This window comes from Equus asinus, chromosome 24, assembly GCF_041296235.1.
Source record: "Equus asinus isolate D_3611 breed Donkey chromosome 24, EquAss-T2T_v2, whole genome shotgun sequence".
In the NCBI taxonomy this organism is placed as follows: Eukaryota; Metazoa; Chordata; class Mammalia; order Perissodactyla; family Equidae; genus Equus; species Equus asinus.
The window spans coordinates 44,667,617-44,682,464 of record NC_091813.1 but is presented as its reverse complement, the minus strand read 5'-3'; the positions used below and the strand labels follow the sequence as shown (position 1 = coordinate 44,682,464).

The 14,848-nt window shown below is 37.4% G+C and overlaps 1 protein-coding gene across 10 annotated transcripts in view; it reads left to right on the top strand.

Moving 5' to 3' along the window:
* SESN1 (sestrin 1) overlaps positions 1-14,848 on the top strand; it is a 110,983-nt gene that overhangs the window by 81,674 nt on the left and 14,461 nt on the right. For 8 of the 10 annotated variants that reach the window (XR_011497886.1, XM_014839030.3, XM_070496719.1 and 5 more), the window contains one exon: positions 14,755-14,820. Coding sequence is in view for 4 of the 10 variants with exons in the window: in XM_014839030.3 (XP_014694516.1) it covers positions 14,755-14,820 (66 nt within the window). In the remaining 6 variants the exon portion in view is untranslated. Of the gene's footprint in view, positions 1-6,918; positions 7,466-14,754; positions 14,821-14,848 lie in introns of those variants that run through there. The other 2 variants (XM_044757279.2, XM_070496720.1) reach the window with 2 other exon arrangements.

Genomic DNA, 14,848 nt, shown 5'->3' with positions numbered 1-14,848 from the left:
AATAGCATTGGCATTCATACATAAACCTATACTAAAATATATTTTTTAAATTAGAGTTATAACAAATTAAGAAAGAATACTACCTTCTCCAATTTGTAACATCTGAATAAAATCTTATTTTAGTATTTCTCAATTATTTGCCAAAAATTAGGAAAATCAGATTTTCTATTAATACAAATAAAATGATCTAGAATTCTGTTTAAACTTAAGCTCATGTAAAAAACATAATTTTTAAAGTGGCATTATCTTTTTTTTTTTTTTTTAGTATTTTTAGCTACACAGAAAGATAGTAGTGATAAGCAAAAGCAAACATCTTTATTTGTTGAACTACAGTGCCCTCAACGTACCCACACCCTTTGGGCAAAGGGGAAAGTGGCCAGTAGAGGTGCATTGAGGATTCTGGAGGGCAGAAGAATAGATAGGAAAGTTCAGTTAAATGCACTTTGTTTCTAAGATAGATAATAACATGCAAGTAGTCTCTAGATGTAGGGAGGCAAAGAAAGAAGGTGATTTAAAGGCTTAGAGGACCTACAACTAAAGCTCATCACAAAGGAACTGAGCGGGGTTCTTTGAGCTGTGTAAGAACAGCACATATGGTAGAGCTCCCTTTACTACTTGGTAGTAATAATTATGGGGAGGCATGGATAGTGAGGGCAGGAGAGCTCTTATAAACAAAAAATAACTTGATTGAAGGATTTTAGAATACTGTCATTAGGATTTTGTTTCTTTGAGTCAAAATTATCTTTAGTATGAATAAAACATTCAAAATTCTGGCATTATTAAGCTAAATGACTCATTTATGCGTTTAGCCTAAACATTTTAACCATGTGTAGATTCAATTTTATAAAGGAAATAGATACTTGAGAGTTCGGTTCCATCAAGTCTTTGGATAAGTTGAAGACATTAGGTTTGATTTTACTCTATTTTGAAAAGATTATTTTTTTATATTATTCCAGATTAATATATCCTTGGATTTAAAATTATAAGTTACATATTAAAACCAGTTCTTGTGCCCACAACCAGAAGCAGTTTGAGAATTTTAAAAATATTTTCATATTTATTTTTAGGAACAGATGAAATCCAGCCCCTCAAAAAACTATTGTAAAAATTATATAATACCCTATATATGCATAATCTGAGAAATATTTTCTACTTGAATATGTCATATATTTAATATCTTTGGTTACCATTTTTTGAGTTTGTATCGCTTCATTTTTCTCCTTCTTCAGAACCTTCATTAGCTCCTAAGAACATATGGGATAAAGTCCTCATTCAGTTTCCCACTACACTCACCTTTTTCCTGAAGCTCATCCTACTCCAAATTAAACCCATTTCTTATAGTCAACTCAACAATGATGCTGAATAATTAGCCTCTAAAAGTTTTAATGTTTCTGAATGAATTCTCCCATTTAGTTATGATATCTCAACAGATACTTTCTTTCCTGTCATTTCAGCTTAGATAGGTCTGAGGATGTTTAAAGACAAACTTGGTTATAAAACGTTCCATGAATCCTGTCAAACAATGGTATGTATACAGGTAGTGTCTGCCTTCCTGCCTGACTTAACAAGTGAGCCATATGTATACATATATGCCTGAACCTATACAGCTGCTATCTTGGTGTAGTGCAGGAAAGCAGGCACAGAAAAATCAAAGAAGCTTGGGAGTATCTGTGGGTTCTCAAGGAGAAGGTGGGGAGAGACTATGAAAAATAGAAGTTGCTTAACAGAGCTGAACCCAGGGACAAGCTGATTCACAAGCAGAACCTACCTGTCTAAATAGTGACCCCAAACCCTCCAAAAGTGTTGTCTAGATGGCCCAAATCTTTTATGAACTGGATATTGAACTTTAAATTCATTATTAAGCTTTCAGTTGAGTTAAGCTTCTATTAAAATGGAAACATCTCTGCAAAGTTCATTCATTCATTACATACTTATTGAGGATCTACTGTGTGCTGGACACTGAAACATTGGGAATACAGCAGTGAACAAAAAAGACATTCTGATTTTGTGGAGCTTACATTCTATTGAGTCAGACTAAACAAATAAATTAGTATGAAATGTCAGTCCCTCATATAATAAATAGTGTGAGTTAGTTTAAGAAGCATGCTTTCTTCCTTACACCTACCAGTTATTCTAAGAGGAACAGGGGTAGTGTAGGGAGCATTTAGGGGGTTGGGTGGACTCAGGTGAGTTACGTAGTGAAGGAGTCTGGGGTAGCATGAGGTCACCAAAAGCCTAGGAAGAGACACTGAGATAGGGAAATACAGGAGAGAAGCTCTCAAAGACCTGGATCACTCATTCCATGATTTCCTTTTTTTTTTTTTTTAACCAGGTCTCACCATGAGTGTATGCAAAGGAGACAAATTTTTCTTTCTTACTGCCTTCTTTTCTTGCCCTCTGAATCAAGAACTTAGGCTAATACAGTTATCAAATTTTTAAAAATATTCATTAAAAGAAGCAGCCCAGCTTCTGCTGTTTTGAATTCAGACCTGGGTTCTAATCCCAGCTGCATCTTACTACTTTTATAACCTTGGACAAGTTACCTGTACTTTATGAGTTTCTGTTTTATAAATTTGTAAAATAGAAATAATTATATCTACCTTATACGTGTAAAGTGCTTAGTGTCTGATATGGAGGAGTTGATAAGTTGCTGTTCGTTAACCTGGAAAACCTGACCATAATTTAACACATTTATTATTTGAGAGAAAGTGATTTTCTAATTTAAAACCACTGACACTGTTTCGAATACTGCTTATTTACAAATATGGGGGATGGCCTATGTTTCTAAAACCCTATGTAGAGATTTAAAACTACATTTCCAAAAGAAGAAGCCCTAAAGGAGAGAAAGAGAGCAAAGATTTGTCAACATTCTTCTTCCCTTATAAGTACTATAATTCTAAAAATTAAATTGAAGAAGTGAAAAAAGTAGAAGACAAATAAGAGAACAATATAAAATTAAAGTCTAGTGCTAAAAGGATCTCAGTGTACCCAAAACATGATGTTGAAAGGAAAAAACTGCTTAGCAGACAGGCTATATATATAAAAACAGGAAGGTATTAGCTAGAGGAGAAAAATCTTGACAAAATTAGTAAGCAGAAGTAATCTTATAAACCAGCCTTCATTCTAATAAAATGTTTTAAATGACAATAGAGCATTTTTCAAGAATGCTTAAACCACATAAATCTAACAAATCCCACTCCCACTCTTAAAAGAGTTCTTTGGTTTAATGGCTGACACCATTGCTATGTGTGTTTTCTAACCAAATATAATTCTAATTTTAATGAATAGATCTACAAATCTATAGTACTTTACTATAATTCCTTTGTTAATAAAATTCAGTGTTTAATATGTGGTCTGTCAAAATGTGATTTTGCCTTTTAGCCTGATTAATGTTCTTTCTACTAAAATACATCCATTCTTTTTCATGAATTGATTATATTTTTTAAAGTCTAATGTGCTCAGGGAAGCTGCTTGGTCAGGAGAGCTGATAATTTGAAATTTACCTCTTAAATTTCAAAAACAAGAGTATGAGGCATGATTTCCTTTCTCAAGAAACTTATGTTGGAGAGACAAAATCCACCTTTATTCCTACACTTGGCTTCATTCCCATTAATCTTCAGACTGCCCTCTTGCCTTGCCAGGATTGCCTCAACAGCCTTCTTAACTCATCTCCCTGCCTCTAGTTCTGCCCCTTTCAATATATTTTTCTAAACCTTAGCTGAAATGCAAATCTGATGTCATTCTACTGTTTCAAACTTTGAATAACTCCACAGTACTCTTAAGAATGAAATTTATATTCCTTAATGAAGCTTGAACAAGGTCCCTCCTTACTGTTTATCTTTTACCTAAACTCCATCTGTTACTTTCCATGACCTCTGCTCCAGACTCAATGAACTTCCTTTATTCAGCTTCCCTAATGGACCACTCTCACTCTCTCCCCTGCCTCTTGGCCTTTGCACATGCTGGTTTCTTTGCTTAGAATTCTGTCTCTACTCTTCCAAACTCTCCCCCCAATTTTCTTGCTAAGGCCTCTCTACTAATCCTCTAAGGCTGAGCTCAGATGTCTCTTCTTTCAGGAAGCCTGTCTTGAACCACCACTCCAAGTCTGGACTCTCTAATGCTTCATAATTCTCCACTCAGACCAAGTCATTTGACATATTCTGCTTTTACATATGTGTATCAGCTTGTTCTTGAGCAAATTAAAGTTGAGACCATTACTGCTAATGACAGATGCAGAAACCTCACTTTGATACAGCTGAGTAAGTTTACCAAAACATTTTCAGGTGAAAGGAAATATTTCAGAATTACTCTTACTTCTTGGATTAGAAGTCAGGATTCTTCCTAGAAGAAATAAAATGTTGAAGTGTTTAAATAGCAGACTTTGTAAAATAGCTGCTGGCCTATAGTGATAACCTGTGATAAATATGAAAAGCATAGTCCTTTCCAATTACTGTTCTGTGCTCAGGATGTTCGTGTTTTTAGCTGATGTTTATTGTGTTCCTATCATATGCCTAGCACTGGGGGTTCATTAAGAGAAGCACCTTAAGCACATCTGGCCTACTCATGAAGTGAAATCTTTGGAAAATACAAATTTTTTATGGAATGATTTGGAACAAAACATTTCCAGAAGTGAAATCTACACAATGATATTTGCAGGTTAATACATTTGTTGGAATTCTTGGTTACTGTAGATTTATTTGGAGACAACCTTTTTATGTTGGAGAATAGAGTCACTAATTAATATTACTCCTGTATTGAAAGAGCAGAAATTAGTACTCTCTGAAGAACTTGTCAGTGTTTATAGAGACCATACAGGAATGGTGATATTTATATGGCTTGAAGGTCCTCAGTCCACCACTGAATTAGAATATAAGTTAAAATTATCTTTCTTTTTATGTAAAGCAGCATCAAAATAAATAATCAAACTGAAACATTTTGTTTTCAAAAAAAATCCTATTTGGAGCTTCCTATACAATATCAGTATATGCTTCTTTAATATTTATCAAGCACAAAGTATCAAACACTGCCATATGTATACAGTTTGCAGTTTTAATTTACATGTAATTATTTTAAACCATTTTTGGGTTAATTAAATGCATGGTTTTCCTTCACCTCTCATTAAAAGATAGAAAGGTAAGCATTCTCCATTTTGCAAATGACATAATTTTAATGTCACAAACAAGGTTACGCCCTACTAGACAACTAACCCCACTATTTTATTCCTTTCTCACAGCTCAACTGTTCTAGAACCAGAGTCATCATTTTTCACATACTTCCTTCATTATCTAACTAGCTTTATAGTTCACAACCCCATATATCAAGTCCATTTATGTTTCCAAGTTATTCATCTGCAACTTATCTTGGAGGGTACATCACATTGTTCCAACTTGGATCACTTACTGGTTTATTTTTCTTGTTTGTTTGTGACTGGGTGGGCATTTGATTATACTGTTTTGTTTTTTTTGGCTGTGCTCAAAAGAAAGATGTTACTGCACAAAATTGGAGTTCTCTTGTCTGATGCACATTTTAAAAAGCCAATTATTATGGCATTAGCTTTTGGAAAAAGAAATGTAGCTTTATTTTGCAAGATTGATCTGCAAGGAGACAGAGGCATGTGCCCTCAGATCTGTCTCCTGGATCCAGGGCTTGGGGCACAATTTTATGGGATGAGGGGCAGGGCAGTCTAATGTGTACAGATAAGTGAGGTAATTGTCTGTGCAAGCATAGTCAAGCTTCATGCCTCTTCAGTAGGATGCATGTTCACAAAGTGGTGGTGTTACCATAATCTAAGGGTGGAGTTTTTAGCTCTTTGATGTCCAAAGGGTTAATTATTGAGCTTTTGCACAGGCTCAGTTGATGGGTTGGTGGTCTCAACCGGCCTGAACTGGACAAGGAGTCCCAGTTCCTGAAAGACAACTCTTAATCACTCTGTTGATAAGATGGGGTCAGTTGAACTGGTCCTGGAGGGCCTGCAGTTACAAAGAGAGCATGGAAGCCTCTGTAGCCTTTCCTGCTATGTTAACATTAACCCAAAATCGCTTTTCTTGACCAGTAAAAAATATTTTTGGTACTGTAGCAATTTATAAAAGCAGTATATGAGAACATATAACATTTATCTTTTCGGGAGAAGACAAAAAGTAACCATTTTTAACCTGCTACTTTTAAAATCTGACAGTTGAAGAGCTAAAAGAGTAACTTAGTTTTCTCTGAAACATTGTAATCTCACTCCTAAGACTGAAACTTATTTTCGTGTATGAGTCCTGGTTCTGTGTCTGTCAGTATTTATTGACTTAACTCCAGTTTCCTTCTGTCAGAATGTTCCAACTTTTTTTTTTAACCTGAGCATGTAAGCTTTTGAAACACAAGGGCAAACATGCTAAAAAAGATCTAATTTAGGAGTTGATTTTTAAAAGAAGTTAATGGAGCCATGTAAGCACACAGTGTTGACACAGAACTTAAGAGATTTGCTTTCCGGATCCAACAATGTCAGTAATTTGTGCTCCTTTATAACCCATATTTTCTCAAGTTCCTCATCAGATTTCAGAAAGAGAAATTCTTTCTTTCAAACCCAGGGCGCTTAGGAGGGAACATTAGAAATTTTAAAGCCTTCAAGTATACTTGGGAAGAAAAAAGACAATTCAGAGATCTGCCACCAAGGCTGATTGTCTGGGTAGAAGAGTGGTATGTACAGTGTCTACATAGCTTACCAAAAATAATTTCACATTGAATATAGCCCATGGTCCCGTACTTGTTCTTGCATTCCGCAGCTCATCATTGTTTGGGCATTATTGGAAAGAAAGAAGGGAAGTTTCAGTGGTTTATAGAATGTAAAGCGAACTTGATTCCTCCTGGTGGTGGCAGGGTCAGCCTAGAGGTTGGTTGCTGTTTGGCTCTAGGTAAGTGGACCCCAGCGGACGCGGGGAGGGCAGGCTCTCAGCTGCTGATGCTGGGGGCAGGGCACATTGGCCTTTCACTGAAGCCCGAGGGCTCGCGCCTCGCCTCCCGGACAACCGAACTCGGCCGACCCAACTCTGTCCGGACCCGAAAATTAGTCCCTAGGGGGAACTCGGCCCCTCGAGGTTGTTTTTCGCCGGGCCGGTCAGACCGCCCACCAACGCCCGCCCCTCCGCACCAGGAGGCGGGGCTCCGCGAATCCGCGAATCCGCATTGGTGCGCGCGGCCGCTGAGCCGGCGGAGTGACGGCGGGGGCGGGGCCGAGCGGCTTGTTTGTTGGCGCCGCCCCGCCCAACCCCGCGCCCCCCCGCACCGCCCCCGCGGTCCTTGCTGACTGAGGCGCTGCAGCCCAGAGCCCGGCCGGCCGGCCAGCGCTGGTGTCCGCGACCGCAGACGTCCCCGCGCCGACATGCGCCTGGCCACCGCCGCGAACGAGGCGTACACGGCCTCGCTGGCCGTCTCGGAGCTGCTGGGCTGCAAGCAGTGTGGCGGGGGCGGCGGCCCGAACGAGGTACCTGGGCGAGGGGCGGGCGGGCGGGCGCGTACCCAGCTGAGCTGCCGGGGCTGCACGGAGGTTGGGTCGCTTCCCCGCCTTCGCACCCTCACAGCCTCGGAGGACGCTCCCTGGAGGGCGCCCCCGGAGCAGCCGGCCGGCAGGGGCGCGGGGGCCGGCCCGCGCTCGCCTCGAGCTGAGGGGGCGGCCGGTGGGGGTGGGGGCACGTTTTCCAGCGGGAGTCGGCCCCGGGCAAGCGAGGCTGAGGCTGGCAGACACGGCCGTCTCGGTCCTTTAAATGGGAGTCTGCAGACGGAAAGCTGGAGTCTGTGCAAGCCTCCGCAAGCCCGACCCGAACAAAGCTGCGGCCCCGCGGGAGCGCAGCCTGTGGGTTGTCCCCGCAGCGCCTCGTCAGAAGAGACTCCAGGACTCAGTGACCCTCACCGCCTTTGCCGCCTACTTAGAAAAAAGAAAGAAAAAGGAAAAAGTACATTCGAGGCAGTTAAAAAATGTTGCTGCCTAAAATAAGTCTATTCTGCCAGCTGCATGACGTTATGCACAGCGTTTACTCTTGTTTATTAAACCATCCCTTTTGTGTCTGAATTAGCTTTCAGAAAGACCTATTTAATTGTAACATTTTGTATTTTTCCTAAGTGGTTGCAAATAGGGCACCATTCAAAAGTTACTAATATAATTTTGACTAAAATGTGAAACTTTGAAAGGCTTTCTTTCAAAAGGTGACAAGGGAGAAAGAGAAATAGTAATTAAAATTTGAATAGAAATCAGAATGCTGTAAGTATTGCCTTAGTTCAAGAAGTCTAAATACGAAGTAATTTCTCTGCGGTATTGCCCACTAAAATGACTCAGTTTTAGTATTTATATTTTTTGTAAATGGAGTCTACATTATGAGTAAACTACAGATATTCACATAAACTTAAGACAGTTTCTCATGAAGGGTGTGGAACACTAAATACTTTTTCTAGATTTTAGCATTCATGGATACATAATATGCTTCTTGTTTACAGATAATAAACCACCTTAAAAAAAATTCTTATAACTGTTGCTTCGGAATCTTTGCCAAAGAAAGAAAACGGTGTAAAAGTGTTGCAATAGCATTTATAGTTTGTGCTTGCAGGCCATAACAGATCTTTTCTCATTTTGAGTAGAAGTGAGCCTCAATCATTGTGCTTGAATAGATCTGTTATTTCTGGTGGTATTCTTGTGCAGAATCCTGGTTCTTGCCCAGATATAGAATCTCTAAATATAACCATGTAAACTGGAAGGTAAGGAGATACATTTTAGCTTGCACATTGATTACAGTGCCTATGTGATTGTGTTCAGGATGCTTTGTATAGTTGTATTCCATTTTTAACACTCCCAACATGTGGGAAGATAATTTAGAAAGTAGTGCTTCTTAGGGAAACTATTCACCATAGAAAAGTATTAATAACACAACTCTTTCAAATAACAAACTTCCACAATGCTTTTAAACTAAACACTTTCCAGGAATGGAACTCTTGACTACAGTATAGGGCACACATATGGCCTAAGTCAGCCTTACAAATCCAGTACTTTGAAGTCAGTTTTTATTTTTTTAGAATATAGTTCATAGAAGAACATAGAAGTATTCATAGATAGTGGAGAAAGAGGTACCTGAACTTTCAATATTTCTAAATTCCGTAGTATAGTTAATGATAATTTTAAAAGAAACTGGTACATTTTGTTAGAATTGGAATATTTCTTTATAACACTTCTAGATTTCTTCATTTATATTTAAAATTTTTGAACGTCAAAAGGCTAGCACTCGGCTGTAGGCAATAATTCTAAAGAGAGAGTGGGATGGGAACTTCCACTTTTTACACAGTATATCTTTGCCTTGTTGAAATGTGTTTCCAAAAGCACATACTGCCTTTGTAATTTTTTAATAAAAATTAATATTAGTGTTATGTTATTGGTTTTAAAACATCTACACAGTTTAAAAATGCACCAAGTGCAATGAGAAAAATAAAATGATTCAAATGATTTGATACTTACTTTTCAAATAGTTTTGCAGGTAAGTAGACACCATAAGCCAACAAATGCTTTCATCTTGCATTTGTGGCAAATTGTTCATTATTTCTGCTTACATAGATTCATAAATGTATCTTTAACAAATTTGAAAAATCTGATTAGACCAGTACTTTCAGTACACAAGCACTGTGATACAATACATATATAGTCTTTCTGTGGTATTGTTAACATTTGCTGAGAATTTTCATACTGTGACAATTAGTAGTATATACTAATGAAGAAATAGATATTATGTCAGAGATTTGCATCAGTGTTGTGATGGCAGAGGCTGTTGCTATCTCTTTGGAAGATGCTGATTAGGAGGATTGTTGAGAGGAATGTTAGATTCTATGTTAGTTTTTCCAGCCACACTTTCGCCAAGAGCCTGTGAGGTTTGTTCTGTGATTAGCATCTACATCTGCTTTTCAACAAGGCCATTTGCTGTTGGCAGTTCTAGAATCTGCATTGGCCAAATTTGTTTAAAGTCTGTAATTCAGTTTCTTACAGACGAAGGCATAGTTGAAGTAACCTTTAGGAAGTTATGACATGCACATAGTTTGGCTTATGATCACCCCACTGAAGACCTGGGGTGCCTTTTTTTTTTTATCAACATCTGCTAGGAAATAGGGTAGAGCTAATTTATCCTGTGCCTAGGAAAAGAAGTGTTTCAGAAGTGAGTTTTTTCCAAAAAACTCAAACTTTAAACTTTTTAGAAACCAAGAATACTATTGTATAATGACAGTAGTATCTAAAAGGACCTTTAAGTTACAGAAACTCTCAAAGAGGCTCAAAAGAGTAATAATTAAAGACACCAGCTCCAGAACCAGACTTCCTGCTCTTTTCAAGGTAATTGTCACCTGTTTACTTTTCCCAGAAGTTAGAGCTCAATTTGCAGTGAGAGGCTAGGTGGAATCAGTGATCTGCGTCCTGCCAGTATCGGGACTAGGATCAGTTGGGATGCAATCTCAGAGCTCATCAAGAGCACCCTAGATCAACCCTTTGTCTTCTCTTGGGCATAAGATTAAGTACAAAAGATCATGTCATGTTCTTGTATCTTTCTCATGTACCTAGTCTATTAACTAAGAAAGAGAACCAAGGACATCTTTTGAGTCTAGCCTCCAAATAAAGGAGAATTAGTTGGTGTGAGTCTAGAACAGCAGTAACTATATTTCCCATTCTGTCAGTCTTGATCAACCCTTTCTGTTTGGGAAAGACTTGATTTTTAAAAATCTATCAGTCTTCCACCCCTCCCCACATCTTTTCTTTCTCTTCCTCTCTTTCCCCTCCTACCATTTCCCTTTCTGCTTTTATGGAATGGCACAAACATCTCACAACCTCTTCAACTTAGTAGGAAATTGACCCTGGTAGTCCAAGCATGAGCTTGGCAAAACTCTATTTTACTTAGAACTAACCTTATGTAAAATAATGAAATTGGAGTCTTGACTGTCAGAGACTCCTTTCCTCTCTTCAGTTTTTCTATTCTGTCTCTAGCTTTCTTGCAAGACTGGTACCTCATCAAGGAATGAATGTGATCTTAACACTAAAGGGTTATTAGCATAATGGGTCTATGATCTATTTCCAAGAATGTTTGGTTTTTCTTAACATCCTGTTTTAAAAGGCATAGTTTTTCACTCTAAAAGAATCTATTTCTAATGGAACTGGGAAGGAAGGATTTGTCCATTGAAGGCAAGGAAAAGGGGAGACAGTGATATCAATATGGCCACTAAATTTGGCTGTAGGGATGGACTTATAAAGACTTGAGAATTACATAGGACCATTGGGAAAGACCCTTGCCATACCTATAGGAAAATACTCCATTTCTGAAATATTGCTAGCCACTTTCTTGGAATTATAAAAATGTTGTTTTATAATCGTTTGGTATATAAACCGTATATTTGGTATAGAAACAAAACCAAAAAAATATAATTCAGCCTTTTTGTTTTGAGGCCCATGTGCTATCAGTCTGGTCTCATTTATATGTGTATCTGTGTGTGTGTTTAACACCCACATACTGCTAATGTATTTGTAGGATACAGTCCTAGAAGTGGAATTGCTAAGTTTTTTTCCCCGCTTTCCTTACATATAGTAACATAATTATACATATTATGCACTTTTGTTTTCCCCCCATAATATATCTTAGAGATCTTTTAAAGCCAACGCATATGGAATTGCTTCATTCTTTGTAAAGACTGCGTGCTATTCTAGTCTATGATGTACTAAACTTTATTGAAACAGTCCTCTGTTGATGAGCACTTAGGTTGTTTTATATTTTGTACTACTAGAAACAATGGTTTACATATGACATTTCACAAATGTGACTACAGGTTAACATTTAGGATGGAATTGTTGATTCAAAGGGTATGTGACTTTTTAATTTTGATCAGTATTGCAAATTGCCCTCCTTAGAGGTTGTAGTAATGTATACTCCTTACATATTTCTTGATCTTTTTTCCTCACACTTCAAAACACTCCTTCAGAAATGTATAAACAATGAATGACTGTTTCTCCACCCCGTCTCTAACACAGCCTGTTATCTTAAGCAATCTTTTAGGTGAAAAATGGCATCTCAGTGTAATTAACTTGCAGTTGTTTTATTGGTGAGGGTTGATCATTTTTTCAACCATTTGTAATTCCTTTTCTTTGAACTGTTCTTGTCTTTTGTTTATTTTTCTATCTGGTCATTGGGATTTTCTTATTGATTTGTAGGAGTCTTTATGTATTAAAGAAATTTAGCCCTTTTGTTATATGAATTGCAAATATATTCCCCAGTTTTGTTTGCTTTTGACTTTGTTTATTTTTCCCATGTGAAAGTCTTTCTTTTTATGTCATCAAATTTGTCAATCTTACATTTTATGACTTCTGGGTTTTGTAGCATTCTTAGGCCTACTCCATTCCATGAGTGTTTTCTTCTAGTACTGTAATGTTTTTTGTTTTTGTTTTTTTACACTTAACTCTGATTTATTGTGGAATAAAGTATGATTTAGAGCTCCAACTTCACTTTTTTCTGAGTGGTTATCCATGTGTCCCAAGATCATTTGTTGAATAATCCATTGCTCCCCCATTTGAAATGCCCCCTTTTTATATACTGAAGTCCCAAGGGTAGTGTCTCTTAGTTATAAAATGAATAACACACCCTTGAAATGGGTATTTTCCTAAAATGCATTTTGTTTAAATAAGATAATAAAGAAATGAAAAAGGGTAAATATTGATTTTTAGCCTTAAAGTTTTGCCTAGTATATTTTGTTTGAACTGTATCTAATTGGATCAGAAATTCAGGAGTTAGAAAGGTTAATAGAATCATTTTTATAAATGGCTACTTTTTGTGCCAAGATAATGTATCAAGTAGCAAGAATGTGGTTTTTCCCTTGGATTTATTATAGGATATTAAAATTGAGACACTGTACATGGCCAGACCAGTGAATTGAGTGCCTCCTCTAATGAAAGGTATAGTTGTTAGAACATTACTATCTTCAGTATAAATATGGGATAACCAGAGTAAGAAATCACTGACCTCCAGTATGAGATTGTTTGAATTATATAATATACAGTCATGTGCTCCATAACAGTGTTTCAGTTGATGACAGACTGCATATATGATGGTGGTCCCATAAGATTAGTACTATATAGCTGAGGTGTGTAGTAGGCTACACCATCTAGGTTTGTCTAAGCACACTCAGTGATGTTTGCACAACAAAATCGCCTAACTACACATTTCTCAGAATGTATCCCCATCGTTAAGCAACACATGGCTGTGTATATTATTTTATAGATTCAGTTGGCAGATAAAGTCTACGTTGAATCTAAATCTTGAATTCTCCTAATAAAGATTCTCTTCAATTTTGTCCTGCCTGCTTAATTTTTAAAAATCCATTCTGCTCAAAAGGTTTTCATTTGCTTGGATCAGATTTCTTGAATTGTTGCCACATGTCCGTCTCTGTCTGCCCCCTGCCTTTTTTTTCTTTAAAAGAAAAGCATATTGTTTATATCATGAAGGAGTTTTGGAAGCAGAAGGGAGAGGGTGGAAATAATATTCATATGTAATTATGTGAGTAAGGGTTAATCTTTAGTTGTGTAAACTCTAAGAAGTTTTTGTTGTTGTTGTTTTAGAGACTAGATTGATAGGACATGAGCCTCAAAAAATAAAATAAGATTGAGGGGCCAGCCCAGTGGCGTAGTGGTTGAGTTTTGCATATTCTGCTTTGGTGGCCCAGGGTTCGCAGGTTCAGATCCCAGGCACAGACCTAGCACCACTCATCAGGCCATGCTGGGGCAGCATCCCCCTTAAAGTAGAGGAAGATTGGCACAGATGTTAGCTCAGTGACAGTCTTCCTCAAGCCAAAAAAAAAAGGAAGATCAGCAACAGATGTTAACTTAGGGCCAGTCTTCCTCACAAAAAAACAAAATAAGATTGAACTATATTACTTGGTTTTGTTTCTATAAGTACACTGTATTGGGGAAAAAATGGAAGTCTTAACAGTAGATTGTCAGTTTTTGTTAACCATACTACACTGTCACAATAAGGTATAGGAGTCTAGATTTCAGGTACAGGATTCTAGATTCACTATGTCAAAAGACAAAAAAACCATTTATTTCTCAATTACTTGAGCTTCTCTTAAATATAGTATAAGCAAGGGTGATGACATTCTATAAATAAAAAATTTAAGGCAAACTCACAAACAAAATTAATTTCTCTAAAACTATTTTACTCAACCAAAGAGAAAACATGCCCTGCAGTACTTTGTCTTTTGTGGATTTAAATAACTACTTTTTATTTTTCATATTTCTATTCTTATTGTAAAGTGTTATTATCAATGTAATAATAGTTACACTTCTTTCAGTTTAAGACGTCTAGGTAGAGGTTACTGCTTTTTCCTTTCCTGACAAGATACAGGGATGATATTTTGGTTGGTTGGGTTTTGGATATACAAACACATTGGCCTTATTTTGTATCACTGTCAGTCCACAGGATTGGCTGCTATGTGCTGAACTTTCTGTTCTTGACTTTCTGCCAAGTACTTTATGCAAAACTCTGGTTTTAGTGAAGCAGGTTTTAGTGTTTTTAGTCAGAGTTGTATTATAAGCTGTTGTCAGCTATGCCATGCAAACAGAGGGACTGGTATGTATATATATGGCCATGAAAACAAATCCCAAAACAAGCCTGTCTCTGTTCAACTGGTTGTTTTTTCCTTTTATTCCTGTAGCCTCAGCTCATGTTGTTTACTGCTGGAGGCCTGAGATGGTATAATTTTCTTTTCTAGGAACTTGGAATTAGAATTCCTCGAACACTAGGACATGGACCAAGTAGATTCATCCCAGAAAAGGAGGTATGTTGTTTGTGAAAGTACACAGTGA